This window comes from Porites lutea, chromosome 4, assembly GCF_958299795.1.
Source record: "Porites lutea chromosome 4, jaPorLute2.1, whole genome shotgun sequence".
Taxonomy (NCBI): Eukaryota; Metazoa; Cnidaria; class Anthozoa; order Scleractinia; family Poritidae; genus Porites; species Porites lutea.
In genome coordinates, this window is record NC_133204.1 from 41,437,111 (window position 1) to 41,463,787 (window position 26,677).

The 26,677-nt window shown below is 40.1% G+C and overlaps 3 protein-coding genes across 3 annotated transcripts; 1 reads left to right on the forward strand and 2 right to left on the reverse strand.

The window, feature by feature from the left end:
• The first annotated feature begins 390 nt into the window (after nt 1–390).
• LOC140933621 (rab-like protein 2A) lies at nt 391–11,467 on the forward strand. Its single transcript, XM_073383226.1, has 8 exons — nt 391–533; nt 647–676; nt 2,805–2,884; nt 4,580–4,659; nt 5,694–5,805; nt 6,007–6,104; nt 7,290–7,373; nt 8,215–11,467. The coding sequence occupies exons 1-8, from the start codon at nt 391–393 to the stop codon at nt 8,293–8,295; spliced, it is 708 nt and encodes a 235-aa protein (XP_073239327.1). The 3' UTR covers nt 8,296–11,467.
• Nucleotides 11,468–12,298: 831 nt separating this feature from the next.
• On the reverse strand, nt 12,299–14,584 carry LOC140935739 (protein CA_C1420-like). Its single transcript, XM_073385306.1, has 2 exons — nt 14,385–14,584; nt 12,299–13,193 (listed from the first exon to the last, which is right to left on the reverse strand). Exons 1-2 carry the CDS (start codon nt 14,473–14,475, stop codon nt 12,343–12,345), a joined length of 942 nt encoding a protein of 313 aa, XP_073241407.1. The 5' UTR covers nt 14,476–14,584; the 3' UTR covers nt 12,299–12,342.
• Nucleotides 14,585–15,527: 943 nt separating this feature from the next.
• LOC140934691 (protein-glutamine gamma-glutamyltransferase K-like) lies at nt 15,528–25,743 on the reverse strand. The gene is made up of 12 exons (XM_073384272.1): nt 25,611–25,743; nt 24,456–24,716; nt 23,837–23,955; nt 23,210–23,323; nt 22,342–22,519; nt 21,814–21,949; nt 20,483–20,586; nt 20,003–20,257; nt 18,854–19,141; nt 17,930–18,090; nt 16,970–17,112; nt 15,528–16,224 (listed from the first exon to the last, which is right to left on the reverse strand). Exons 1-12 carry the CDS (start codon nt 25,741–25,743, stop codon nt 16,080–16,082), a joined length of 2,037 nt encoding a protein of 678 aa, XP_073240373.1. The 3' UTR covers nt 15,528–16,079.
• Nucleotides 25,744–26,677: the final 934 nt, after the last annotated feature.

Genomic DNA, 26,677 nt, shown 5'->3' on the forward strand with positions numbered 1-26,677 from the left:
TCTTCCGACATTTTTTAGCAAGTAATACCGAAACTGATTACAAGAAAGTGGCCTTATTACCAATTTTAGATTATTGTAGATCCTGGCTGCACTGTTTATTCGCTCCCTCGACCATGCCTAGTTCTTGAAGCAGAACTCATGGGAAGCACTGGCAGGTGGGCTAAAAATCCTTTTCTCCCTTGGAATTTTACATATGTAAACTCAATCAATCATTTTCAAGGGAACTCAAAAGCTTTCCGGGTCGTTATCTGTTATCACAAAGCGCAATTTAAAAAAACTGACAATTTTTAATTTTACCAAAAATATCACAAAAGTGGGCAGCTGCTCAATCTGTTGCCTAGCAACAAGCTTCCAAAGCGAGGCTTGAAGCTTGCATAATAGTCATGAGGCATGACGGGTATTGCGAAGTTTGGAATGAAGATGGCGGCTAGTGAAGTTGTGGTTAATCATGAAAACGAAACCAGTGATAGAAACAGTAACGATTCGTCCGTGAAAGTAATATGTTTAGGAGACAGTGCTGTAGGAAAATCCAAGTAAGTCAGGCTATTTGGTCTCTCCATTTACATGAATTCTTTCGCGCAGTGGTGCATGAAAGTGAAGCAACTGTCTATAACCGGCGTTTCTTGTGGTTTTATTTCCTCTTCAGATTAGTTGAAAGATTTCTTATGGATGGGTAGTATCCTTTGCATACATACTTGTAGCATATATTCATCATTGTTAGCCTTTCCATCTTAGGGGAAATCGGGCAAGGAGGGTTTTATTTTCCTTGAAACCACGCTTGAATAAGAGTGCAAATAGATCTATTTACGGAAGCTCACTTGCTATAACTTGTCAGCTTGACAACTCCGAGAGGTTTTTAGAAGTCTGGTTCGATTTTGTAATTTCTTTTCAGAATACTTTTCTGTTACTTCTATGACGTGTTTTGCCACCCTCTTGTCAATTCCCCGATCTTCTCTTTTGAAAGCGCTAGCCTAAATAATGTTCCTTTCACTTATATGCCATCATCGCATCGCTATTGATGATTTTTTGTCGCCTTTCGTCGATTAATTTGGTTACCTTTACAAAAATGCGTTGATTTCTATTAAAATATATTTCTTGTTTTTTTTTTCGCCTCTATGCCTGGTTTGCAATCTCAGAGCTCAGCTAAATTCAAATTGGACGTCCTAATCTTGCTTTGAAATCTCAATTTTTTTTGCTTCAAAAACCTCAGAGATTATAAACAGTGCCTTCTTCTGTTAACAAACTGTTTTTGTTAACGACGTGTCCACACCTCATTATTATTATTATTGATTATCGCTTTATCAAGTAAAGTGGTTTACAAATGGGTACTCAACTAAAATAATCACTCCACAGACACTAAATTTTATTCTAAGACTAAAATCAAGGGGGCTAGGCTGCAGAATTTAGTTTTTTTTATTTCTTTTTACAATAGTTATAAGTTCAAAAATTCAAATTGGAACTAAATCTTCTGATCTAGATATTATGTTCACCTAACAAACAACAAAATGTGATTTCTGAGATTTTCCATGGTGCTTTTGTACAATGAGACTGTACAATTTTTAAGTCAACATTTTTTCAAGATTTCCCAGATGTGCAAATCTCCATTTTTGCCCCTCCATGCCCCCTTTTGTCTTTATTCCTGAATTATTATAAAGGTGTTTCAGTCAACTCAAACTACATGTAGAAGTTGATATCACATCTTTTTACACATTTAATGCACCAAAAACTGTAAAAATAAAAACTAAAAGTCTTGTTTTTTTTTTGCTCTTTAAGCCTCTTCAGTCAATATGCTTAATAGTTCATGAAAGATCCAGGAACAGTCATTTTTGTCATCAGCGACTGAAACCTCCATTGTAAAAGAGCAATATTTAGTGCCAACTCTCTCAGCTATTTTTGTCTTGGTGGCAGGCCCTTGTTCAAAATTTCATCAAGACCCCCACCCCTACCCCTGCCTTCAACCCTCATCCTGATAACTTACATTTGTAAGTTGCTAGGGATATTTAGATTCAAGGATGAGAATGACTACAAGGAAGAATTAATTAATTATTTGAATTAAATTTTTTTCACATATTCTCAAAAAATAGACATCCTGGAAAGATTCAATGCACTTTTTTTTTCACCTGCAACGTTAACACTGTTCTCCTTATTGAAGGAACTGAAGACCTCTCCTGATCGCAAAATGATTAAACTTCCAACATTTGACAACTTGTTTCTGGCACTAAGATTTTCTTAAAATGATGATGGCTATCACATTTTCCTGCCAAAATGGTGCTGGTTCATGCTCGAGCACTACTTAGTATTGAGAAAGTCTCGTAGTTGTCCTCGTCCTAGAACCTTAAGGACTCTTTCGCTTTTTGTCGCTTTTAATCTGCTCTAGCGAGGCCAGGCAATTAAACATGATTCAAAGTGATAGCTCACAATGCTGTAAATATTAGTTTTTGAGAAGCTAGGATTATCACAGAAGTGGATTTTTGAACGATGAATAACAAAACAGAAAGCTAGTTTTTTAACTAGCTTTCAAACGCATTAACGAATGTGATTTGTGTGTGCGTTTGTCGCTTATCTCTTAACTGTACTGTAGTTACATAGGTACAAACAAAACTGATATGAGTTTTTCTCTGGAAGTTACAGCAATGATATTAGAGCTCTTGATAATCATGTCATAAAGTAATAATAAGAGTTGACAGCAACCACTAAAATTTATCCCAACTTACCTATCTCACATTAATGAGTTTTCTTCAAAAGAGCTGTTCATGTGCAAGTTAAAATGGTTTGTGTAGTTTCCTTAATGGTTTATCTCATAGTAAACCACAACAGCTATCAACATATGCACTGACACTATTTCAATACAAAACTTCTGTGGATGGAATTGATGTTCGTGTTGGTAAGTAATAGTTAACATGCTATACTGCATATGTGCAAATTTGAAAAAAGGCTGGGAAGATGGCATTGTATATCTTTCTAGCAAGGAATTTCAAAAAATGCCAACCAAAATCCTCAGCAATCAGCCTTTTATGACAACATTTTGGAATTTTTTTTAGTTTTAGGCATTCTTACAGTGTTACATATAAGTTGATAAATATTCTGTTTGAGCTCCATTAGTGGAGTGATTACATGCATTCATTGTACAGCCACTAATCACTGAAACAAGGGACGTCCATCACAATTTCTTCTCCCTGAGAAAATTACTGGAGCTATGACATTATTTTCCTTGGCTTTGGTGTACACTTCAACATTCTGGAGGCTTTTTTTGAAAATTCAAATTCAAACTTAATCAGCATGTGTCATTGAAACATACTTCAAAAAAATCTCTCTTTTATTGCCCGCTGTGTAGAACACCAAAACAAAACAAAAAACAGTAAAACAGGAGCTTTTAAGTTGTGTTTGGTGTTTGACGATTTCAAAATTTAATAAATTGGGAGATTTTCACATTTTAACATTGAATCTTAGCACTGTCAATTTCTGCAGGATTATTTATCGTAGTCATAAGGTTAAGGTTGATTCTTCAGACATCCTGATAAAAATAAAGAATATTGTTGTTACATCCATGTTTGAGCACAACAAAATACGTCAACTCAAACAGCTTCACTTTTGAAGGAAATAATGTGATGGTGTTATGACAACGTCACTGAAAACATTATTCTTATGACAATGTTGTGAGGGGGCGTGAAAGAGTGAAAACCACAGTAACTCAACATCATACAATTATTGCATTTGAGATTGTTGAGATATTGTTTGGCTTGTTGACATACAATCACTGACAAAATTGTTGAGACCTTGTCCTCAATTGGGGTAACTTCGGAGAACAAAACAATTCACACCCCTCCTCCTCCCCATCCCCTCCATTCAAAGCTGGGGTGTTTGTTGTTTCCTACAGGTAGCTTGAACAGCAGCGCAACAACATATAGCATGGAGAGGGTGGGGGACAGAAAGCTATATTTTCTCCTTTTTAAGTTGGCAGAACATCAGAGAGGCACCTTTTAGGGCAAACTGTCTCAACTAATTTTGTTGCCGAATGTAGGTTTAACAAAGGCTTGTAAAATTCTGGACTAATTATGGAAAATTGATGCTTGGCTGAAATGTTGTTTCAGCTTCCCTGAGACCCGAAAAGTAGTCTTGTAGTTACTGATGTAGATTCAGTTTTTATGTTAAGCTGTTGGTTGTGATACATTCTTCCTCAAGTAGTAGAGTGGAAATTCTCAAAGCACTTGGTTTCCAGACATACACACACACCATATACAAAGCGCAAATTACTCTGGGGGACATTAGGTTTGTTAGTCAGATTCAGCTCTGGGGATAGCTGAAATGTGCATCATTGCTTGAAACATTATAACCAAAACATGGCAATAACTTGCATCCAAGTACTGGCCGACTTTATAATTATTAATTAACTCATGTTAAATCTGTCCTCCAAGAAAATCTGGCTTCCAGACTCAATTAAAAAAAGGCCTGAGGTTATTTATGATTCTATTATCACATAAATCAAGCTATTATATACAACTGTGCAGTCATATGCAGTTTCTGTAATTGTAGCAAAAGGTATTGTTAAATCTTGAAGTTTTTTGTTTTGATGTTTTAGATTTCTGGGACACTGCAGGTCAGGAGAGATTTAGCAGCATGCATCCATCATATTACCATCAAGCTCATTCCTGTTTACTAGTAAGTTTGATCAAGAACTCACTTGATTTTTCTTACTGTAAATATCATGTGCTACATAACCCAAATTATGCAAATAAGCAAGCAAGTTATCCTACTTTGTACATGATTATCAATACATTTTCCTTTTTTTAAAGGTACAACCCTTTAAAGTAACCCTTTAAAGTGTTTGATTTTTTTTGTTTCCGTTTTATATCACATGTATGTTATTTTTGCTTTTTAGTTTACTGTGGGATGAAATTTATGAGTACATATAGTCAAAACCAAGATTTCAATTTTTTTTCCGGACTTAACTGACATAGTTACTCAATCAGATCTGATAAGACAAACAAGAAAGAAAAAGTTCTGAAATTGGTTTTTTGTAACAAAACATACATTGTAAATTCGCATTTGTACATGAGATAGTACAGGGCTTACTGCCCACAAATACAAATTTTTATCTACTGGATAGTGATTTGTCCTGTTGATAACATTATCGGACTTAGGAACAGACTGGTATTAACTGTGAAGTCACTGTGGTTTTTGATAAAGTTACAACCAAAAGTAGGTTGAGTTTGATTGTTCGGGTGAACGTAGTCCTGAATAGGACTGTTGCTGTTGACAGTGACTGACATTTCAACAACCTGTGCAGTAGTCATCTTCAGAGTTTAAAGATTAAGATGACTATCACACAGGTTGTCGAAACGTCAGTCACTGTCAACAACAACAGTCCTATTCAGGACTACGTTCACCCGGATGACCAAACTCAACCTACTTTTGAAATGACTCCTGGGTTCAAACCTTACACAAAGTTACAACCCTCAGTGTGGTTTGTATGAACAGCATCTTAAAATTTTTGGAACCGAGATAATTTTTGATTCAGATCTAGTCAAAATGCTTTTTCAGTGTTAAGAATGCAAAAAGGAGTTACAACCAGTGTGGTACTCATAATATTAAATACAGCTGTAATACATAAAAGCTACATGTAATAGAAACTGTCATATATATGGTCACAGAGTATAATGTGATTGACATGACACTGTTTTCTGCATCAACAGGTTTTTGACACAACGAGAAAAGTAACATATAAGAATCTGCCAAAATGGTACAACGAGCTTAGAAGTTACAGAGAAAAGATTCCTTGTGTAGTTATAGCTAACAAAATAGATGGTATCCTTTTGCACTTTAAGTTAGTAATAGTTAAATAATAATAAAGGTTGCCTGTTAGAAATGCACAGGCTCATTAGAGGTTGGGAGGTGAGCTATGCAGGAAATAATGTAATTTTAATGAGTATCACTCTCTACTGTAAGACATAAGTTACCAAAGTCACATTGTATGTTTTCCTTGACCTGTTTTCTCCTTTAACAAAGTCGACTACAGTGTAACACAAAGAAGTTTTAATTTTCCCAAAAAGCATAATCTTCCCCTTTATTTTGTGTCAGCTTCTGATGGAACAAATGTTGTAAAGGTACGTGCTCATGGCAGTCTCTTTAGTTCTGCAACGTGTTATTGATTATATAAAAGAGCTCTATCTCATAAAGGAGCTGTGTCATGAAATCTATCAAACTTCCAATCTTGGCAACTGCCTCCAAAAACAGGTATAGATGACACAGTAACTACAAATTGAAGCACGGACAAAGAAAGCTGAGGAATGGCAGGGACTAATTCGAGGTGTTTATTCCAGGGCAGGGCCAGTGGCGGATTCAGACCTTCGGATAAGTTGAAGGGCGGGGGGGGGGGCGGGGAGGAGTTCGGTCTCGAAAAAAATTTTTTTTCGGCCCTTCAGGCCTCAGTTTGTTTTAAATATAAGGGGGAGTACCTCACCTGGATCCGCCACTGAGGGTCCATTACAGGGGCTGTGTCACGGCCGTCTGATTCATTTTTTTTAATATTGCCAATTAGGTGTCCTTATAGGCGAATCTTTGTTTACACTTTTTGCGTCATTATCATATGCTTGTCACTTTCTGATGACGTTAATAAAATAAAAACTCTGAATATTGAAAGGACATAACAGTTTCAGTTATCTCTGAAAATTTGACGCCAATACACCGAATGGTTTCGGAGAAATTCTCTTCTAAAAACTCAAAATTTTACAGAGAATGTATGGCTCATCAACTTTTTAGCCACATAGCAATTTCGCAGTTTTTGATGGCTGATATTTCCTTCAATATTGCTTGTATAGAGCTGAAAACTGCGCAAATTGCTCAATTTAATCAGATCTTTCAACTTTTGTATTTAATAGTTCATTTATACCGACTCGGCTTCTTTGAGTTACGTCGTATGCTAATGGGGAAAAATGTAAACAATGACGTCAGCAAAGATTCGCCTATTTTCTGCGGAACTCAGCATTAGTGAAGAAGCTTCTTGTTGATGAAAACCACCACTTCGCAACAAATGAATATGTCTCCGGCTGGAAGCACCATAATATCAGACGTTACAAACAAAAGAAAAAAAGGAACCTTGACAAACTGTTAGACAAACCACAACTGCACTCCATTTCAGTCTTCTTCAAGTTTATCCATGGATATCTATAGGTATACTACCGGTTTGCTGGTGGCTTTCATAGGGAGAGTTGATTGTCACTAGTACTTTAAAATTTCTATTTTGTGACCTTTTCTGGAATTGTCTGCTTTATTTTTTTTTTTTTCGGCAGGCCTTTCGAGAAGCAATAAAACTGGCAGTGAAATATAAAGAAGACTCAACAGATTTTATGGACGAAGTTTTCCGTGAACTTGAGGTACGAAAGCCAGGCTGAAAACGTTTCGCCTTTGTAGCATAAAACGGTGCATATTTGATCTATAATTAATGTGTACACACCAAATGAAAAGAACTTTCATGAACAGAAATTTTCTTTTAACCGTTTCTTTATCATATTTCAAAGAAATGAGGTCAAAGTTTACATTCGCCGAACTTATGATCAGTATTTAAGAGTATTAAAAGCATGAGAGTTTTGACGCAATGGTGGTCAATTAGGAAGGACAGATTTGTATTGGGTCGACTCAAATTCACAAAAGCTTTTGACGAAAAAGTAAAATTCCTAGGTAAGTACTCCTAGGAATAAAACTTTGTCAATTATTTTAGAGTTGCCGTAAAATTCCGAAAATAAGCCCCTCCAAATATAACCTCCCCAAACCGGTAACGCAAAAAACCCTCCGTTAAATCGCCCCTCCAAATATAAGCCCCCCGTGGGCTTGTACTTGGAAAATTGCCCTCACATACTAAGTAAAACAAAGCAAAAACGGTAAATTTACTTCCAACTATAAGGCTGGCCTAATCGATTTTGAGACGCAAATTTCCCTCCGTAGATAAGCCCCTCCGAATATAAGCCCCTCCAAAAATAAGCCCCTCCAAAAGGGCCTCTGAAAAATATAAGCCCGGGGGCTTATTTTCGGAATTTTACGGTATTTGCTGGCGGCGAGTCGACTTTTAGGTGGCAGTTTCGTTGGTGGCGGGATGACAGTAACCCGCCCCCATCGGCCCACCCCACCCCTAATTAAAATCCCTGGATGCGTCCCCTCCCACAGTATTCTTTTGGCGCCAAATATAACCTACTTTCTGTTGTAATTCTTATATTTTAGTCCTTTGATGACATGAACCTTAACCAAGATGACTATGATTCGTCCGATAAGAAAAGCAGTGGCGACGAGGAAAAAACATGATACCAGCTGGGTTAGCTTTGTTGGCTCATGAGCGTTGCTATTTATGTCAGTCGACAAAAATATTTCAATAGAGTAATTTATTTGCCCTCATTAGAGTTTTTAATTATTAGCTAACTATATTTAAAAGATCTACGTCATAATGAATCATAAGTGCTGCTACGTCCATGGATGTACATGTACGAGCTCTCAGTGGCCGCCTGAATGATGAGATCAGCCTACTAAATAACTTCCCATTCAGTAGTATATTTGACACCACTACAACCGTACAAAGTGGTTTTTAAATGCCTTTTTATAGTGAAAGGCTTCCCTTGGCTTTCTTTGGCCGAGAGAAAATTGCGTATCAGTGTTATTGTACAGAAAGTATCACATTTCTGTCAGTCAATTTCTACATATTCAGTTTATTGTAATTACGTGATAACATATAATACTATTCACATACGACAAATTGAAGGTGTAAAATTATTTTTTCCCTCGCAATCCACAGTTAAAGTACCCCCTTTTCTTTGCTTCTACTTCTCGCTTTGCTGAACCAGTCAGTTCTCGAGGGAGCTGATTGGTTCAGAAAATGGCGCGAGATACCTTCACCAATCACGAAGCATAGTAAAGCAACATACAGTGAGTGTCAATAAGCCATTTTCGACTTGTCCCCAGCCTCCTTTTCAAAACGAAGGTAGGTGCCAAATTTATGTCAAAACGAGTTGTCTTAGTCTCATTCAGATAAAACTAATTTCTGCAGTTGAAAATGAGGGTTTTGGTATCTCGGAAATGGTATATTGAAACTGCGCTAAACTGAAATATAGCAAAGGGGCCCTCACATTCGATAAGATTTCAATGCATCACTTTCTTTATCAATACACAGTTGTGTTTCTTTGGTGGCCATATTGGATTTTAAATACGTGGTCGGCTTGAGCGAGGTCTGAAATTCGTGAAATCTTCGAGAAAACCCCCAAACTGCCATTTTCTATTCATGCGCACGAGAATTTTCGAATGTGGCGGCTATCCCAAACCCCCAATATAATCCTCCTAGTAACCAGTGTAAATAACTCTTGTTTTCCGGAGTGTTAAATAGTCTTGAAGAGAAAATCAAACAGTTTGAACTTTACTGAGAATTTACAGCTTCCAAGCTCTTATCCTTTGCAAAGTAGTGTTACTTTCGAAGTTCATTTCTAAAATAAAGTTGTTAAAGATGGCCACTAATTTGGAATAACAGTTTTACCAAGCTCTCTTGCCTTTACTGGTAGAGTTGCCAGTAGTTTTAAGAGCGCAAAACAGGAAAATTTTAGTCAGCTGTACAGAGTAGAATATTACATTTTATTACGTTTTTCTTTTCATTTTTTCTAAAAAATATCCAGTATCTGGCTAAAACGTCGCCACAATAGTGCAGTGAAGTTTCGGCAAGAGCTACAATATTATTGGAAAAGTTCTATATTGATTCTCAGGTACGGGAAAAATATCTTCAGGTCAGTCTAATCCTCCATTGATAGTTTTATTTAAACGGGGTGCCATCTGAAAATGCTTTAGCACATTAAGTAGTAGGCAAAGTATTTCTAATAGCCTTCATTGTAGGCGTTTCGCGGTCGCCCGAACACTGGAATTCGCTTGAGTGGTGATGCACGAGTCAAAAGGTATGAAAACGGGCCCTCTTTCCACCCTATAGACCTCTTAAACTTGAACGTTTTGTTTTTCCAATTAGGACATGTGATAGTCATCTTATTGCCGTGCATATGGACGTATAATTTATGAAAAGTAAAAGATTGGCAAATGCCCTTGCTTCTGAGTCATTGGGAAAACAAAACATACAACCCAAAGAGGTCTATTGTGCAGACTGTCTACTCACCCCAGTCCTCTTCCGCTTTCCCAATTAAAGATATCGGACAACACGGAGGAGAGGCTGAGCGCTATATTGCAGCAATGGTGTTTTTTGAGCAGCGTAAGTCAGCCGGATGTGAGCCCTTTTTACTTTTAATATACCTTGACTCCAACAAATTTTATTGCTAAAGGTTGATTTCCACTGACGCGTTTTTGACTACTTATGTTAACGCACGTAAATTTTTATCATGTAAATAAAATGGAGGCAAGGTAAAAAGCGCTGAGCTTAAACGAGATGTTGAGCAAGGTTCAACTTTTACGCTTACGAGCGACCTTTCATGCATTGCCTCTATTTTATGTGCGAACGTAAATTTTACGCACATAAAAATATTACGCTACTCTGCAAATCAACTTTAAGTGTCTACCTTCATGTTGAGACGATATGCCCGAAAATTTGGGCAGAACCACTCCGCAAGAATGCAAAAACTGAAAAAAACACTTCTGGCTGATGTTCGTTGCCCAAGAACGCCTTTGCTAAAGCTTGGTAATATTTCTTCTTACCCCTTCCCGTTCAAACACCATGAAACGTAGGCCTAACCAGAAAAATTTACCAACACCGGATGGTGGATTTCTCTCCCATCTACTGTAAGATTTTAAAGGGGCTATGTCGCACCACCTGCTATGTTTTTAAAAAGTTAAAACTTCTCTTCGCATCAAAAATAGTGGTCCTCCAGCTTTGTTACTTACTTAAGACCATATTTAGACATTGAAACTGTTTGCTGTCGTCTATTGCAAAGGATAGCAAGGATGGACGTGGATCAAACCTTGAAAAGGTGGGGCCGATTTTTCAAGTTTTAATGCCATGCCTGCAAAAATCGCCATGAAAGAAATCATTATGGTTTGTGCTCCCTAAAGAAATTCGCCGTTTGATTTCTTCTTCATAACTCTACAAGAGTATTTTTTTGTATGGGTAGAGGCAATGAGTAGTGACTTATAATTGACCTAAAACAGAAATCTCCATGACATAGCCCCTTTAGCCTTGAGTTTCATAAGAAATGCCTTTGCGACTGCTTGTCAGTGTTTTAGAGGAGCCAGTGAAATGGGATTTGGTTGCTCGGGATGTGACATGCTGGGGCATTGCAGGTCCCGAATGGTCATACTCCTTGCTGGTTCTTTGTTAGGTTTAACCCACTACTGTGTCTGTGTAGTTGTTCTTTTTAGTGCTTGTAAATCATACCCAAAGTGTGAAAATGTGTAAAGCCAGAACGAAATATGACATCATATGTAAATGTCTGTAAGAAATAGCATGTAAAAAGCGATGTAAAATAAAGGCGTTTGCCGTATATCAAGGCGATGAATGAGACTGACGATGTTGCAGTTTTCGTTTTGTGTCGAGTATGAGGTTTCCGGGCTGGTCATCTTGCGAAGTCTAAACTTTGGGTTGAATGATGTTAAGTGATTTTAATGAGCAGTGTAGTAGCTTTTGGTCACTAAGAAGTGATTGATTGGTTGGTTGGTTGATTGATTGATTGACTGACTGATTAATTAATTGGTTGATTGAGTCACTGGTTGATTCACGTCGTAAATATTTTTAAAATGTATTTATAAGTATGTTACAGAAAGGAATTCTGATTGACAAAAAATTAATGGGACGTTTCTCGGTTAGCTACTGTTCATGCTGAAAAGGGATTTTATTGAACGATGTGTACAGTCAACTCCATTAAAGCTAACAAACACACTATACCAAACTAGTCTGATGGACTTCCTTAATCAAAATTCAAGATTGCTGTTAATAAAACATAACGAAACAGTGCGGAAAACGACTAGTGAGTAAATCGTTGGCTTTTGCAGTTGGAACAACGGGCAGCCCAGACTAAATTTTCACTTACCCGGCATTTGTTTTTACTTGGAGGAAAGGCCACACATATGCTCTATTTTTTTTAACTCTATCAAACAGTCACCGCTCCAATACCAAAACGGCCACTAAATTGCGTCCCAACACAGGCTGCTTAGACTCTAAGGGGTTTGTGAGTTTTTCTGGCTTCAGCCAGAAGCGAACAGACGGTGCAAGACAGAGATACAACACAAACTCAAAGTAAGTTAATAATATTTCGAATCTTTTCAAAAGGCAGATTATTAGGGCGACACGTTCTGTTTATCCCAATACATTCTCTTTTATAAGATTCAAATTTCACGCTGACCCCCGCCCCTCCCATCTGCAGAAGTTCTCGCGTGGTTCTACTGTGTTAATGGCACAAAGGACGCCAACATCATGCCATAGTAACTAGGATGAAAGTTAGCATAAAGCCGAGAATGCCAGTGATTAGGACTCGCTTTCAACATCCCGTCCAGCATGACCAGACCAGTAAATCCACATGAAAGGGCCTTGTTCACATAGGAAGCGGCTTCAACTAACAGTTTGTCCGAATCCTGAGTGGTAACCCATGCCCCGCATGCTTTGTCAAACGGTTCTGCGGCCGTGGAGAATCCGTAAGGACCGGACTTTAAGTGAGTGTGCGCGAGGTCAGCACTTATAATCATTACGGCTCTGTCAGTTTGAAGATCTAGAATCTTAAACATATTCTTACCCAGGTGGGTCAATTCCGGGATCATCTGCACGCTGTCCGTGTATCTGCGACTCGGCTGGGACAAAACGATCACTTTGCTGTAGCTTAAAGTCCCTTTTGTAAAGGACAGCGGGACTACCTCTCCCCAGCGAAGCGGGAAAGGAACATCCTCACTTCCGGGTGGACCAAATGCGCTAAGGTAAGAAACATTTTCTTTTTCAAATTTAAGGGTGCTTACAAGACTCTTGGTGCCTTTTGTGTCCATGACGACGGACAGGTTGTAGCAGCAAGGTGGACATGCGCAGTTGTCTGTGTCAGAGAATCCTGCCCCTTCTGGACTGAGATAAAAGACGAAATCTTCAGGAGAGGCTATTCCGTGCGGAGTACTCAGGACTATTATATCTGGCTTCAGATCCTGGATTTGTTTTCCCACTTGCACTGCTGCATCATGTACCATCCAAGCCTGAGCCTTGGCAGTGGCATTGGTCGTGTTGAAATACCGGGGATCCAGAGCAATTCCTCCTGACGGTACAAAAATCGCCAAACAACGTAAACATAAACACTGATAACGAGTTCAGTACCAAAGTTATTTCTCGAAACCGGTCTTGAAAGCTACGATGTTAATGTTCATCAATGCAAGACTCCAACTACTTAATGCTGCATATTTATTTATCTTCGATTTTACGAGAAAAGTCCGTCAGATATCGAAACCATAACGCAATACAATAATGAAGGCCAGAAATGCTGCGTACGGAAATATACGCATTTTAGATACTATTAATAAAACAAGATAGGTGAATCACACCAGTTTTCAGGGAATTTTGAAACAAGAATCCATACTCAATCTTTTCTTGTAGCCTGTACAATATTCGTTTTCGGATGCTAATTTCATAATATGCTATTTTCAAGCTTACTCATCGCTATCACTTTGGTTTCTTCAAGCCTGAGGAGCTCTTCTGGAGCAGTGCCAACTCTCCCGGATTATTCGAGAGTCTCCCGGGTACGGCACCGATCTCCCGCTCTCCCGCTCTCCCGTACGGGTCACCAAATCTCCCGGATAAAATCATCTCTTGTTCTTTTCTGTGCTTAAGTTTGAGATGTAGCCCATTGTTTCCTCAAAACGTGAATTTTTCTTATTCGTAGTACGGTTTCTGGCGCATTTTTGCACGTATTTAGCCACTGACAAAGATTATTTCGGCATCAAAACGATGATCGTGAATTTTGATAGTATGCAGTTCATGTAAGACTTCATATAAAGTCCTGAGCCATTCCCATTGGGGGCTGGTTCAATTTGTTGGGGGAGGGTCTGTCGAAATTTGGAGGGTGGGGGTAGTGAAAAAGAGTGAGTCTCCAGATTTTAAATCTGAAGAGGTTGGCATCTCTGCATTGGGGAAGTCAGGGATGGGTCAGAGAGATATTAAAAATAAGGGAAAAGTGAAGAACAACGTCATTTCCTTTCCCAATTCGTTACCTTTCATAAAGAGCCTTTCGCATCTTTGGTCACAACGTTCAACTACCCAATGGCATGACTCCTGACACTTTCTGGGATTAAATTTTAAACGCAATCACGAGACCCACCAGAGTCGACATGCCTGATCTTAGTTCAGTGTTACTGTCAATTCAAGGAAGGTTTTACAAACGATTTGTTTCCGACAATTAATCGGAAAATGGTGAAATGGAGAAAGATCGAAATTTATGGAATATGTCACCTACCGTGCGGCATGACAAAGGCTCCGACAAAGACACTCTCTGCTTGGGAAACCAAGAAAGATCCAAACACAAATAACACTATGATACTGAACATGGCGTCGAAAGGCTGAAAATTTTAGAAAGCCCGGTGGTATCCCTTTTAAATTGTCCTTTCTTTTGTAGACTTTTCAGCCATGGCCTCTTTTATCGCTTTGAAGTCACCCTTGATTATATAACAAGTCGGCCAAGTTCGACCTTCCGACCCTAACACTTGTGGGTATCCGTCACACCCGACACGTTCTACAGTAAGTTGCGTGACTGAGTTTTGTTGTGCGTGACAACTACTATTCCAGACTTAAAGGACTGCAAGTGAGCTCTCCATTTGCCAACCGATGACACCTACTCACGCTGTTCAGTATTTCGATATTTATTTACCATTCCAGATTGCGAGTAAGTTTCCTCTTTGTGCAAGATTATAGCATGCCGGCATTAATCAATTTGGGTAGGAGCCCTGGGGACGAGGTTGGTAGGAGATCTTCCGTATGATGATAAAATACGTACGACGCTTGCATGTAGCACGTCTACGGTGAAATGGGTCATTCCTTGCTCGTTGATTTACACAATGTATACTAGAAGTACTTGTATCGCAGAAGCTCGCGGAGCTCTAGGGAGGGAGGCCCGTAAAACGTCAGGAATTGGAGGGCTGGAGAGAAATAGAGCAAACCCACGTGTACCTGGGAGGGCAAGTTTTAACACTGGCTCTAAAATATTGGAAGTTGGGATACATCCAAAAACTCCTTTTGGTTGGAGTAACTTTGAACCCGGTTCCCTGACTTTAAAAAGGATCTGGGATCTAAATGGGGTCAATGTAAATTGTACTGAAAAAAATTGAGAGTCTCGAATGAGTTATAACTAGTAGCTTTTACTCAACAGAACTTTTAACTGAAATGCCAGAATAAAAACAACAGTGACAACAACAACAAACATCAGTTGTTACTTTTTGTCAATCCGCAAACTACAGGAACTAGACTAAGTGTAGGCATATCAAAAACAGATGTAGTGAGCGAAAGATAAGCATTTTCACAGTATCTTAATTTCAAAGTTAGTGTCTTGTCCTCAGCAACTAGGACATTGCGTCACACAGTTACTAAGCATGCGCATACTTTCAATGTTACTGAACACTCTAACTGAACACTCAGATTATATCACCGTAAATTTCCAGAAATAAGACCCTCCATTCTCGAAATGGAAAAATGTCTCAAACTTTCAGATGAGCCTAAATAAGCACCCTTGTGACTACATGTTTTGAGATTGCCTCCATATACGAATCTAATCCATATCGATCATATCGTAACTTATCAACCTCGACCGCTTAAGCAGAATGGGAACTGTACTTCCAGAGACAAGAGTCCAGATGGCCGTCCAAGAGGACATATAGTCTAATTATGAACTTAAAAAATAACGTAAATCAGTGCAGGCTTTTTGTCGTGATGTTTGAAGCCAATGGTTAATATTATGACTGGTCGGCATTAAAAACTTCTTGACCCAAATTCAGTTCGCTCCAATTATAAGACCAGACGTTTCTGAAATGTAGATTTCCCTCCAATAATAACCCCCAATGAATATAAGACCGTAACTGAAGAGAGGCCCCGGTGACGTATTTTCGGAATTTTACGGTAATCAGTTAACGTATATATAGCGTACACTGAGTTCAGCCAATCAGTTAACATTTAAGACAGTGCATTCTCCACGGACGCCGTTTAACTCATCAGAAACGAAGCTGACGGCGATTGTATGGTCCTTGCCTCGATTTGAAGTGAAGGTAGCTGAAATTCGTGCTTCCTCATTAACAGGTATAGGTCCCCTGTATCAAGAGATGGGATTCCTTAAGTTAAGAAAGCATATCAAAGTCATTAAATTAATGAACCCTCAATACCGGCATGTGTTAAAACCCAGACGATGGATTCCGGGACGATAGACAATGGACGATGGAGGATAGATGATGGGCGATACCATGAACGAATGAGGCTGACTAGGATATGAAGAATTATGCAGATCAAGGAGGGTGTTATAACACCCTCCGAGGTTTGCATCATTCTATATATCCTACGAAAGCCGAATTCATTACTTGCTTTATTATTCATTCAAAATAATTCCTCGTTTAAAAACAAGCTAAAACATGCTTACCTTCCTCGATGTTAGGTTCACCTCGATAGTGGATGTTGAGAAGATAAAGGGCTGTTCAGGTCTGCAAATATACTCCAAATACCAGATGTTGTCCGTCGAGTTGTCTTCTTGCTATGTTTTTAGACAATAGTTCGTCGTGAAACGAATAAAATGTTCCGCAGACTGTTCCGCCATTATTGTTTTCACAACCAAAACAACTCAACCTCGTCCCCAGATCTTCTCGGTTAACGGTGGATTAACCTGTATTGTGCTGCACTTTTGACGTCATCGGTTGATTAATTGCAAAGTTCTTCCAAATTTGGTCAACAATAGCTGGTTATGGTGAATTATGCGTGTGCTATTAGCCAATCAGAAACGGACAAATATTTTGAATGAATAATAAAGTCGTTTAATTAAAGGATTAAGATCCTGTGGATACTTACCGGGTATTAAATGCCGCTGACTTGGGTAGCATTCCAACAGCCTCAAAGTGAAACTGCCCATTTGTTAGGCTCGCCAGCGTCTCATTTTTAAAGGAAGCTGTCACTGTCACCACTTCGCCCTTCCTCACCATTTCAGGAGATGCCTGAAGTAAAACGAAATATACAGTATAGTAAACACCGGCGTATAAGAACCTAGTGGATTAAGGAACTCCCGCCGCCAGAAATTCGCCTTTTTAATACTCAAAGTTGTAGAACTGTTTAGCCAAGCAAGATAACGAAGGCTATCTGCAGATTTCAGGTAAATCGTGATAAACATTCAGTAACGAACGAGTTTGACTTATTGGGCTCGTGCCAAGGATGAGCACTTGTTCTGCACTAGCCTGCGAAGCAAGCATTTCCAATCGAGTTACCGTAAAATTCCGAAAATAAGCCCCGGGGCTTATATTTTTCAAAAACCCTTTTTGAGGGGCTTATCTACGGAGCGACATTTGCGTTTCAAAATCGATTGGGCTAGCCTTATAGTTCGAAGGAAATTTACCGTTTTTGCTTTGTCATTTACTTTGTATTTGTGAGCAAATTTCCAAGGGGGGAATTTAGGGGGGCTTATACATGGAGGTTTTTTTTTTCGGAATTTTACGGTAATGTGTTGCCTGATGTAAGGGAAAACGGATTCCGGGAAACTTTTGCTATTAGAATACGGATTCCAATATTTTTTTTTAATTTTTGCCTGTAGAATCCAGAATCCAGAACTTTGGAATCTGGAATCCCACTTATGATTGTAATCCGGAATCCAATTTCCACTGAAAAAGAATGCGGAATCCAAGTCGAGGAATCCAGAATCCAAGACTGTCTTGGATTCCCTCGCAAGGGACGAAGTTTTGTACGTAAGTTGAAATTCCTCTTTTTTGCTCTCGTCCCAGCTTTATGAAGACCTCGCAAAGGATATTTCTGTACCCTTACCTCAACCTCAAGTGTCGGCCTTAATAATTCCACTACAGCGTCCGTGGCGTACTTTTGATGGGTCTCTTCAACTGTCCCCTTGACGTACAGCTTTAGTATATCTCCGTCTACCATTCTGCCAAAGTACTCTGAACCTTCAATTCGTAACATGGTGCTTTTCTCTAAGATAGTGTAAGAAATTAAAGTTAAATTAGGTGAATAGAAAACGTAGACCTTCCAACTCTCATGGTTTGGCCATGAGACTCATGGTTTGGGTAGTCAACTCACGGTCCCACGATTTAGCCTACATCTCATTGTGAATCAGAAAGTTTTAAAAATCTTAAAATTGCCAGAAAATTCCAGAAGGAATCGCGTAATTTGAAAAAATCGTCTTCATGGACGAATTGTATCAATCTAGTTTTGAGGGTAAACGTGAGTCAAATCATCCCACCTCTGCTCATTCCCGTGAAACATAAGTTCGCTTAGGTCTGTGGGAAAGCCTTATCGGCATTCTCAGTAAAACAGAATCTTCTTATCACTGCCAAGAGATAAACAAGACAATACAACAGAGACCACCAATAGGATAAGGAATACCATGACAAAAGTAGTCCATCTGAGTAGTCTGCCTTATTAGATTTATTAGTTTTATTTCGCACATATTTTGGAAATCTACAGGTTTGAGGTCCCAGTCTCCACCGGTTTTTGGGAGCTCTTTCTTTCTCGAACACTCCAGATTTGCATGTTTTAGGGGTTGAAAGGTTTGAAACACTCATATCCTTAACTATTCTCTAGGGGAGGGGGGTAGAGTGTTTTATGCACTAAGCTTGGATAGGAGTTGACCATGAATTTTATGAAGCATGGAAGTTTTTTTATCGGGACTCAAAATTACAACAGTCAGTTATTACGAACCGCATAAAGGTTGATCTTCTAATTAATTAATAGTACCTTCTTTTGCAGCCAGATGAAGGGTATCTTTCTTTGCTTTAAGTACTTTTCCTGCGACCCCTGTGTAGAAAGCCATGGTGGACGTGATTTTCAAGTTCAAAGTTCGCTTATAATTGGACGAGTTCTTCACCACGACTTTAACATCAAAGCTGTCTCCGAATTTAAGATCATTCGGCCAGTCCAAAGAAATCGCCACGTCCCCTTCCTCTACCTCGTAAATGTTGAAGTACGCCTTCCTGCTGCTAAAGTTGTAAGCCATTTCAACTGCTCTCCTTTCTTCTTCAGTGCCTATATTCAGTAATATACAACATCATGAGCAGAAGTGAGGCTTTGCTGGATGATCTTCGTTTCCTCCCGACAGCACAGTCATAATGATATATGAAATAAATCATATATGAACTGCGGAAATGAAATGAAAATGAAGAAATGATGGACGCAGTGAACGCAATTTATGCAATTGCGTAAAGAAGCCTGAAAAAAATTGAGGACTTCAACGGGTTTTGAACCCGTGACCTCGCGATACCGGTGCGGTGCTCTACCAACTGAGCTATGAAGCCACTGACGTTGGGAGCAGGTGGTTTCATAGCTCAGTTGGTAGAGCATCGCACCGGTATCGCGAGGTCACGGGTTCAAACCCCGTTGAAGTCCTCAATTTTTTTCAGGCTTCTTTACGCAATTGCATAAATTGCGTTCACTGCGTCCATCGTTTCTTCATTTTCAGTACAGTCGTTAAAGTCCGTTTTCCTATGAGGTATTCTTCAGGAAAATTAAAGAAGTAATGAGAAGGCTATAACCACAGTTTGCAACTTGTGAAGACAAATTGCTTGTTCTTTCCAGGTTAAGAGTAGAAACGTTTTATTATTAGGCAAAAAAATATTTGAAATCCCTCCATTTTTTCATGCCTGGCCAGGGGATCGGGGCAAAAAAGTTCATGCATGTACTAATTACGTTTTTCCCCCCTAAACCCCTCGGCTAGCCTCGCTCGCCGATTTTTTTCCTCCTTTCTCCCCCAATGCAGAGGCTGGTCCCAGGCTGGCATTTCGGTGACGTATCCGAGGAGAACACTCGGACCACTGCTCACGACCCGAATAACATAAGGGAAAGCGAATAGGGACTAGGCAAGGCATGCACAATTCATATAAAGTTTACCTTCTGGGTATTTGTAATCGTTTGTGACGTCAAGCCTAGATCGAGCCGAGTTCTGGCTGGGTAATTTAGTGCTGATTTTTTTACCAACAGCACTCTTTTCCGTGACAAAGGCTTTTACGGAGTTGTCAGAAAAATCCACATCCCACCGCACCTTGTCACCATTCACTTCGGCAAATATGAAGCCAGTGTCATAAGGTAGATAGACCTCTGCATTCTTGATTGCTTTCAAGGAAGCCGGACCACAGCGATATACACCTGAAAAAATTATGTCCAAAAAAAATGTTGACCATCAGGAAATGTTAATTTTTTAATTTTATTTTTTAAAGTTATATTTGAATACCGTATAAAATGATTTTCTAACCATAACTTAGCTAATAGAAACGTGAACCAAGAAGTTTTTGATGGCGTGACAAAATCAAAGAATAGAACCTTTCAATGCCGGACACACTTAATGAAAACACAGTGTCACATGCTACATACCTTCACTGGTTTCTTGGGGCGTGGCATCATGCGCTTGCCATCCGTCATGCCCGGCTGGCAGATCAGGACGTTTGAACCATGACTCGTTCCACACGTGAAAGTTCCTGAAAATACACAAGATTGAACAAGATGCAAGGTATTTAATTTGCGCCTGCTTCCAGGTGAACCGAAACAAGGCTTCGTTGGTAAACATTGTACTGCGCATACAGCTGCACAACAGCCATAGACTGACAGCTCACTTGTGCGAGTTCAGGGAACGTTTCGTGGATGTTTCGTAGAGGTTTCGCATGACTAAACGCCGTGCAAAACATGTCGGGCGAAAGGCAATGAAAGCGTAAAGAAATCGAGAGCGTTTCTGAATATTGAAGCGAAATGAGTCGGCGCTCACCTGGGAAAAGGGAATCGCTGGACTCTTTGACAACCCGTGAAATCAGTTTAACTCGAAGTTGTCGTAACCTCAGTGCCTTAATAAAATGAGAAATTTCGCCGGTCTATTGAAACCGGTCGTTCGTACAATAAAGCAAGTAGGACGCCAAGTGTTATTTTGTTGAATAATAAAAGACTAATAAAAGAATAAATATCAAACCAGAAATTGCTCTCTTCAAACTGTAAATTATAAATGACCCTGAGAGAATATTCAGTGTGTTAAGGATTTCCCTGCGGTACTGTTGCTCTATACAAGAGAGGAAGGGCGATTCTTTTTCGATTTCCATTTCGCTGACACTGCTTTAGTAGAAATCTATCTTCAGTCGTTTTCGTCGACAAAACGAATAGCAATATCGCTCTCCGCGTCGTCCGCCATTTTTTTCAGCGTCAATTCGTGAAGGACGCGTGGCTCTGAGCGTGGGTCATCTACGCGGAACACATTCGCGCTATGTGATTGGCTGTTGTCTAATCCCCCTTGGGATCTGTGGTCTTAAAAATAACTCGAGACGAATTACCTATGGAATAGGATGTGTATGGGGGATGCCTTCTCGGCCCCCTTTATCCTCTTTTGGTTGAGATGGATGGAGGTAAATATTTTTGAAAGTGAGGACTGGGATTTTAGTTCACCAAGCCCTCCCGGCCAACGGCCCCAGCACGACGGTTCCATGTGTGTGAATGGCGCTTTCCTATTCCGAGGCCGTTGCCGTTCATACAAAACCGGATAGTTTTTCGGTTTCGACGCGGAAAACTATGGGATATGGTGTGTACATAGCCTGAAATGATCGTCTTCCCGCATCATCGCTCTTCCCATAAGTCCTTCCGTCCACCTCCATCAATGCACAGGGTATTCTAAAGGGGTGGAGTGTACTCAGAAAGATTCAGTTATACTGACAACTTACACTCACCAGACGGAGTCATCCCATTCTTTAATTGGATCGCCATTTTTGTCAAAATGAGTATCGATGGTCAAGCTGCGGTCATGATCGTGGGCGGACTGGAAGTTCGTCACGCTACGGGTGGGTAGACCCAGTGCTCTCAACACTGTAAAGAGTATCCAGACGATGGAATCATTTTAACAAGGCGTTGTGTCACGCTAATTGCTATCTTTCAAAAATCTAAGTCCTAAAAATCGTGTCGTCAATTGAATTACAAAAATAATGGTCTCGTTTTGTTATTTAAGACTGTATTTAGCTATTAGCCGGGACATCAATAGCCTGAGAACATGCCCTCCCTATATCTGATCACTGTTAAAGAAAAGTTGATTACATGTTAGGGAAAGAAAGATAGCGCGCGCGCAGGATTCCTCATTTCCTCTCTTGTCTGTTCACAACCAAACGGGACAGTATGCTAACCAAGCCGCACTCGGCGCTAGACTGGTCACAAACCCTACTACGTAATGGAGTTTTCTGATGATTGTTAAATTGGCAACTCACATGTTGTGACCAGTCCTGAGAAGACCCAGCACTGTCCGTACTTCACGTGATTCTTGGTTTTCCAGAATTCTTCCAGTATGTTAACGCTTCCAGTCCAGCCAGTAGGTTTGGTGCCATCTTTGTAGGGCTCACTCCATCGACCCAGCAGAAGGCCTCCATCTTGGTCGTCAAAATTGACCTTTAAGATAATCATTGTACTTGGTCTCAGTTTAAAGCCTGGGACCAGCTAAGTTAGCAAAAATCCGTCAACACGGCTAAATAAACGCCTTAAATTTTTTTTAAGACGCCTAGTTCAACCGATTGAACTAACGAAGACTTGTTATAGCTCCTCAAACTGAGTCGCCGAATTTTACAGACGTTTTGATGGTGAGCAAGTGGCGGGAGTTGTTTTTGGCAAATTCGTTCCCCCTTTTCTCCCCATCCCCGCGTGCGTACACTTACAAAATCTCCCGCTACGCCCCTGTTTGGTAAAGAAAGTGAAAGTGCCTCTTTCTCGCTAGCTTTCCTTAGCGACGCATTGACGGAAAATTTCGGTCAGTCCAAAGACGGAAAATGGTGAAAATAGTAAACTGAGCAACCTATAAGAGAGTAAAACATTAATAATAAAGTGTTTCTGTTTTAGATCTTTCGAACGTTATACGTTCACGAATTTTCGACTGGTTGAACATTCGTTTGTTAGCAGTTCCATTTACAAGAAACCACCTTAATAGCAAGGACCTTTAGACGCCTAGTTCTGAAAGAGCGAAAATATAGAACCGGACCCTGGTGAGCCAAGTGTCCAGTCAATCTTTTTTTTGGCTGTCGAGATTTCGCCCGGTGCTGTATGGACGTAGCCTAAAGTAAAACAATAAATATCTACGTTACTTACCTGGGCTGAAAGAGTCCGTACTATAGGAATGGGGCTGGACTTTGCCTCTGGGTGCTCTGCTAAACCGGAGTGGTCGAGAAGCCACAGTGCACAGTTCAGAGAGACATCTTCAAACTAAGAGAAAGATAAAATTAAATATCATTATTAAAAATACTTCACCCTTTCTAAATAGCCTTAAACCCTAGTCTAATAATTCTCCATAATTAGGTGGCGATGACCAATCTAAGATGCGGGCAATAGGCAATTGACACGATTGACCGTATATCTCTCTCTACTATCTGCAAAATCCTGGAGGCAGGGGGCAGGTAGAAGCTTGACCGCCTAACCAAGTTACCCGGGGCGAGTCAACTTTTCCTAACGTAACGAACCGTTTACTTGGGAAAAAAAAACTTGGCTGTCGACTGGCTGGATAAGAAGAGTGACCTGCCTAGGCAGGTCACCCCTTTATTATGGTAGGACTACCCTCCTAATCGAGCCAACTTTTCTCCATATAAACACTTCGGCACGCCCAGCCGGGTCAACTCGGTCAAAGCGAGAGAGTTGGAGCATGTGTGAGCTTTGTTTTAGACAATTACAGCATGCGCTAGCGCTGTTGGCCAGAGTGGTTTCTTTGCTTTTTGCAAGTACCTGTCCGAACACCCAAGGTATTCCCCAATTACTCCATTCACTGCCCACCCAAATGCGACCATGGTCAGCTAACACGTACTCCAGACGTTCCTCTTCATTGTCCATGTACGCCACATCATCTAACATGCACATCATAAAACAAAAGCACTTTAAATCAGATTTTTAAACAGAGGCGCTATCAGTAGCGGTTTGCCAGTTTTACAGAAAGTGACAAAAACTGGTGGATTTTATAAATAGAAAAACCCATTTACCGGCTTGCCAGTCTTGGCTCTTTTAGTTAATCTTTATTGCATTACTTATGAAGAGCGTAGACAAACGACGTCGAATTTCTCTCGCTCTTTTTGAACTTGAATTTTTTTAAGGAATTCACTTCTAGGAAAGTTCGTCCATCGTTTGACAGTATGAGGGAGTTGAGATAATCGCGCTGAATTTTCATAGACGTTTAACACGAAATCAATTTTCAAGTGACGTTTTTGCCGCCTTTGCCGTCTTGGTATCTTAAACTTTCTAATAGCCAAAATAAGTCACACAGAGCTCCTTCAATTTCGGGATTCCAGCCCAAACACATCTGATATAATTTAGCGGCTCTCCTCGCTATACTAAAGCAGGATCACAGTACCTTCGCACCATGCGTTAAACAAAATGCACACAATTTCGTCCTCCTTGCGTCTAAACACTGAAAGCTTTCCGTCGGAGTCTCTTGTTTTGGTCTCCAAGAAGACTTCATACCGTCCAATGATAGCATTGGCTGAGGGCATGACTGTTAGGTGCATGGTTTCGCCGCTGACCCCCTTGATTCTCATTCCCCATTGGTTTGGCGTGAGGACATCACGAAGTGTGACCCGGACAATTGAGCCTTTGCTCTCCTGAGGTTTTTTCCCTGCGGTTTGAAACAGAGTGTTTTGTTGGTTGTTATTCATATCAAATAATGACAAAAGGCTGTCTGTATTATTGAGCTATTTCAGCCTAAGACAGCAAAAAAGACAATCAGCAATGTAAGCCTAGGCAAGTAGGCGTTTACTTCTCATTCGGCTTTCGCACGTGCTCCCTCCGCCCTGACTTACATAGGGTTTGAAATGGGTGAAAGGGCACGCCGACCAATTTATAAAGATAGTTTAATTCAGTTTCGCGAAGGTTCTCAAACCCTGACTCTCAGACCAGTGGCGGATCCAGGGGAGGGGTTCCGGGGGGTCCGCCCCCCTTATTTTTAGACCAAACTGAGGCCCGAAGGGCCGAGAAAATTGTTTTCTGAGACCGCCCCCACCCCCACCCCCCTTCCCTTATCTGAAGGTCTGTATCCGCCACTGCTGACTAGAAATAAAATTGAAAATGGACAGACTTTTTAATGATCAAGAAATTAACTGTAAAACCGTGGACGAAGATCCTGCTGATTGCCAACGTTGAATCTCTAGAAAAGAGATCTAATCAGCTAAAACTCAGTAACATTTGTAAACCTGAAGAAGGCTGATATAGCGAGCCGAAATATTGTTATGAAAAAGCTACACACGTTGTTATGATCAACTTTGCAGTAGTCTTTGGACTTACCCCCTTTTTAGTTTTTTCATCTCGTGGACATTCATAAAGCACAGGATTGTAGAGTAAACGTTGAGAAATCGTTTTGTTACGTTTGTACGCTGACGAGGTTGTGAAAGTTAAGACCTAGGGCTCAGCATCACTACCTTAACCCAACCGCGGCACGTACCTATAATATGGGTCAAAGTGCGTGCTAGGACGATAATTAGCTACAAGGAAGTTAATAAATGACCTAACAAACCTGTAGCAAATTGCAGTATTATCTGGTCAGATTCCGGCCTGTACACTCTGTCGAACGTCACCGTGATCTGAAATTCCTGACCTCTCCTAATGATGAGCTCTTCAGATTCGTAATCGTCAGTTCTATGAGCCATGCGATTCTCATACTTGTGGAAATCCACGTTTAGTGGCTTCAGTTGTGTCTCGTCTATATAATAAAACAGTTTGCTAATGGGTTAGCAAATTTAATTATCACCTTTCACAATCATGCTTTTTTGGAGTACTTTTGGTTTCGTTCCTTTTTTCCCAGCACATTTGCAAGCGCAAAGTCATCTGCCTTTAAACCAGGCAGATGCATGGCCCAAGAATTGGCCACCCTTCGCCTTGGTTAGATACCAGAATTTTAAAATTTATTTCATTTCAATTTTTGAAAAGTTTGACAAGCCTTATAGGTGCAAGTTCATTTTACAAAGCTCAAATAGTACAAATGATATATTACGTGAGACTAATACTCTTTATTTTAGTTTTCATAAATAATGTAAAAGGCTAGGCAAATTCAATTTTTTTAGGGTTTCATTGGCGTGGCCGTCGTTATTGCGAACTGTGTCTGATAAATCGTCAGAGTAAGGTGTAGACCGCTAGCAATGCAAAAACAGCGAGAAACGAGAAACTGGTGAAGAGGCTTTACACTGACCCAGCCTTCATTTGTGATCATCTCCGTTTAGCCGGAACTTGTCGTCTAGCTTTGACTGCGATCAGCCTAGTTCCTAGGCGTTCTCTCTTGCCCCGTTGTGGGAAAAGGCGGTCGAGTCATTCTCGGTGATGTCACAGCTCACGGTAGAGTCCAGGATTGACCGAGCCGAGAACGTCTTGGGACAAGGCTGGACCGCGATGATTTTAGGAGAGTAGTGGTTGATTATAATATTGTTCTTATTTTACCCTCCTGTTACCTCTACAGTTACCTTTATGAGACAAAAAGACCGTCAAAGCTCTGTTCAAAGATCTGAATCTTTCGTCAGAAGTAGCATTCCTCCTTCCTTCCAAACCCTCACCCAATCTAGATCTGTCACGGTGTCTTGCCGAATCATC

What these genes read in the sequence shown, in the direction of transcription:
- LOC140933621 (XM_073383226.1), top strand. Translation starts at nt 391, where the DNA reads ATGACGGGTATTGCGAAGTTTGGAATGAAGATGGCGGCTAGTGAAGTT. An exon ending in TATAGCTAACAAAATAGATG is followed by an intron (nt 5,806 to 6,006) that starts GTATCCTTTTGC and finishes CCTTTAACAAAG; the next exon opens with TCGACTACAGTGTAACACAA. An exon ending in AAGTTTTCCGTGAACTTGAG is followed by an intron (nt 7,374 to 8,214) that starts GTACGAAAGCCA and finishes CTTATATTTTAG; the next exon opens with TCCTTTGATGACATGAACCT.
- LOC140935739 (XM_073385306.1), bottom strand. Translation starts at nt 14,475, where the DNA reads ATGTTCAGTATCATAGTGTTATTTGTGTTTGGATCTTTCTTGGTTTCC. An exon ending in AGCCTTTGTCATGCCGCACG is followed by an intron (nt 13,194 to 14,384) that starts GTAGGTGACATA and finishes TTGTACCGTCAG; the next exon opens with GAGGAATTGCTCTGGATCCC.
- LOC140934691 (XM_073384272.1), bottom strand. Translation starts at nt 25,743, where the DNA reads ATGGCTCATAGAACTGACGATTACGAATCTGAAGAGCTCATCATTAGG. An exon ending in AATACTGCAATTTGCTACAG is followed by an intron (nt 24,717 to 25,610) that starts GTTTGTTAGGTC and finishes TTCAAACCGCAG; the next exon opens with GGAAAAAACCTCAGGAGAGC. An exon ending in GGCCGACACTTGAGGTTGAG is followed by an intron (nt 17,113 to 17,929) that starts GTAAGGGTACAG and finishes GTTTTACTTCAG; the next exon opens with GCATCTCCTGAAATGGTGAG.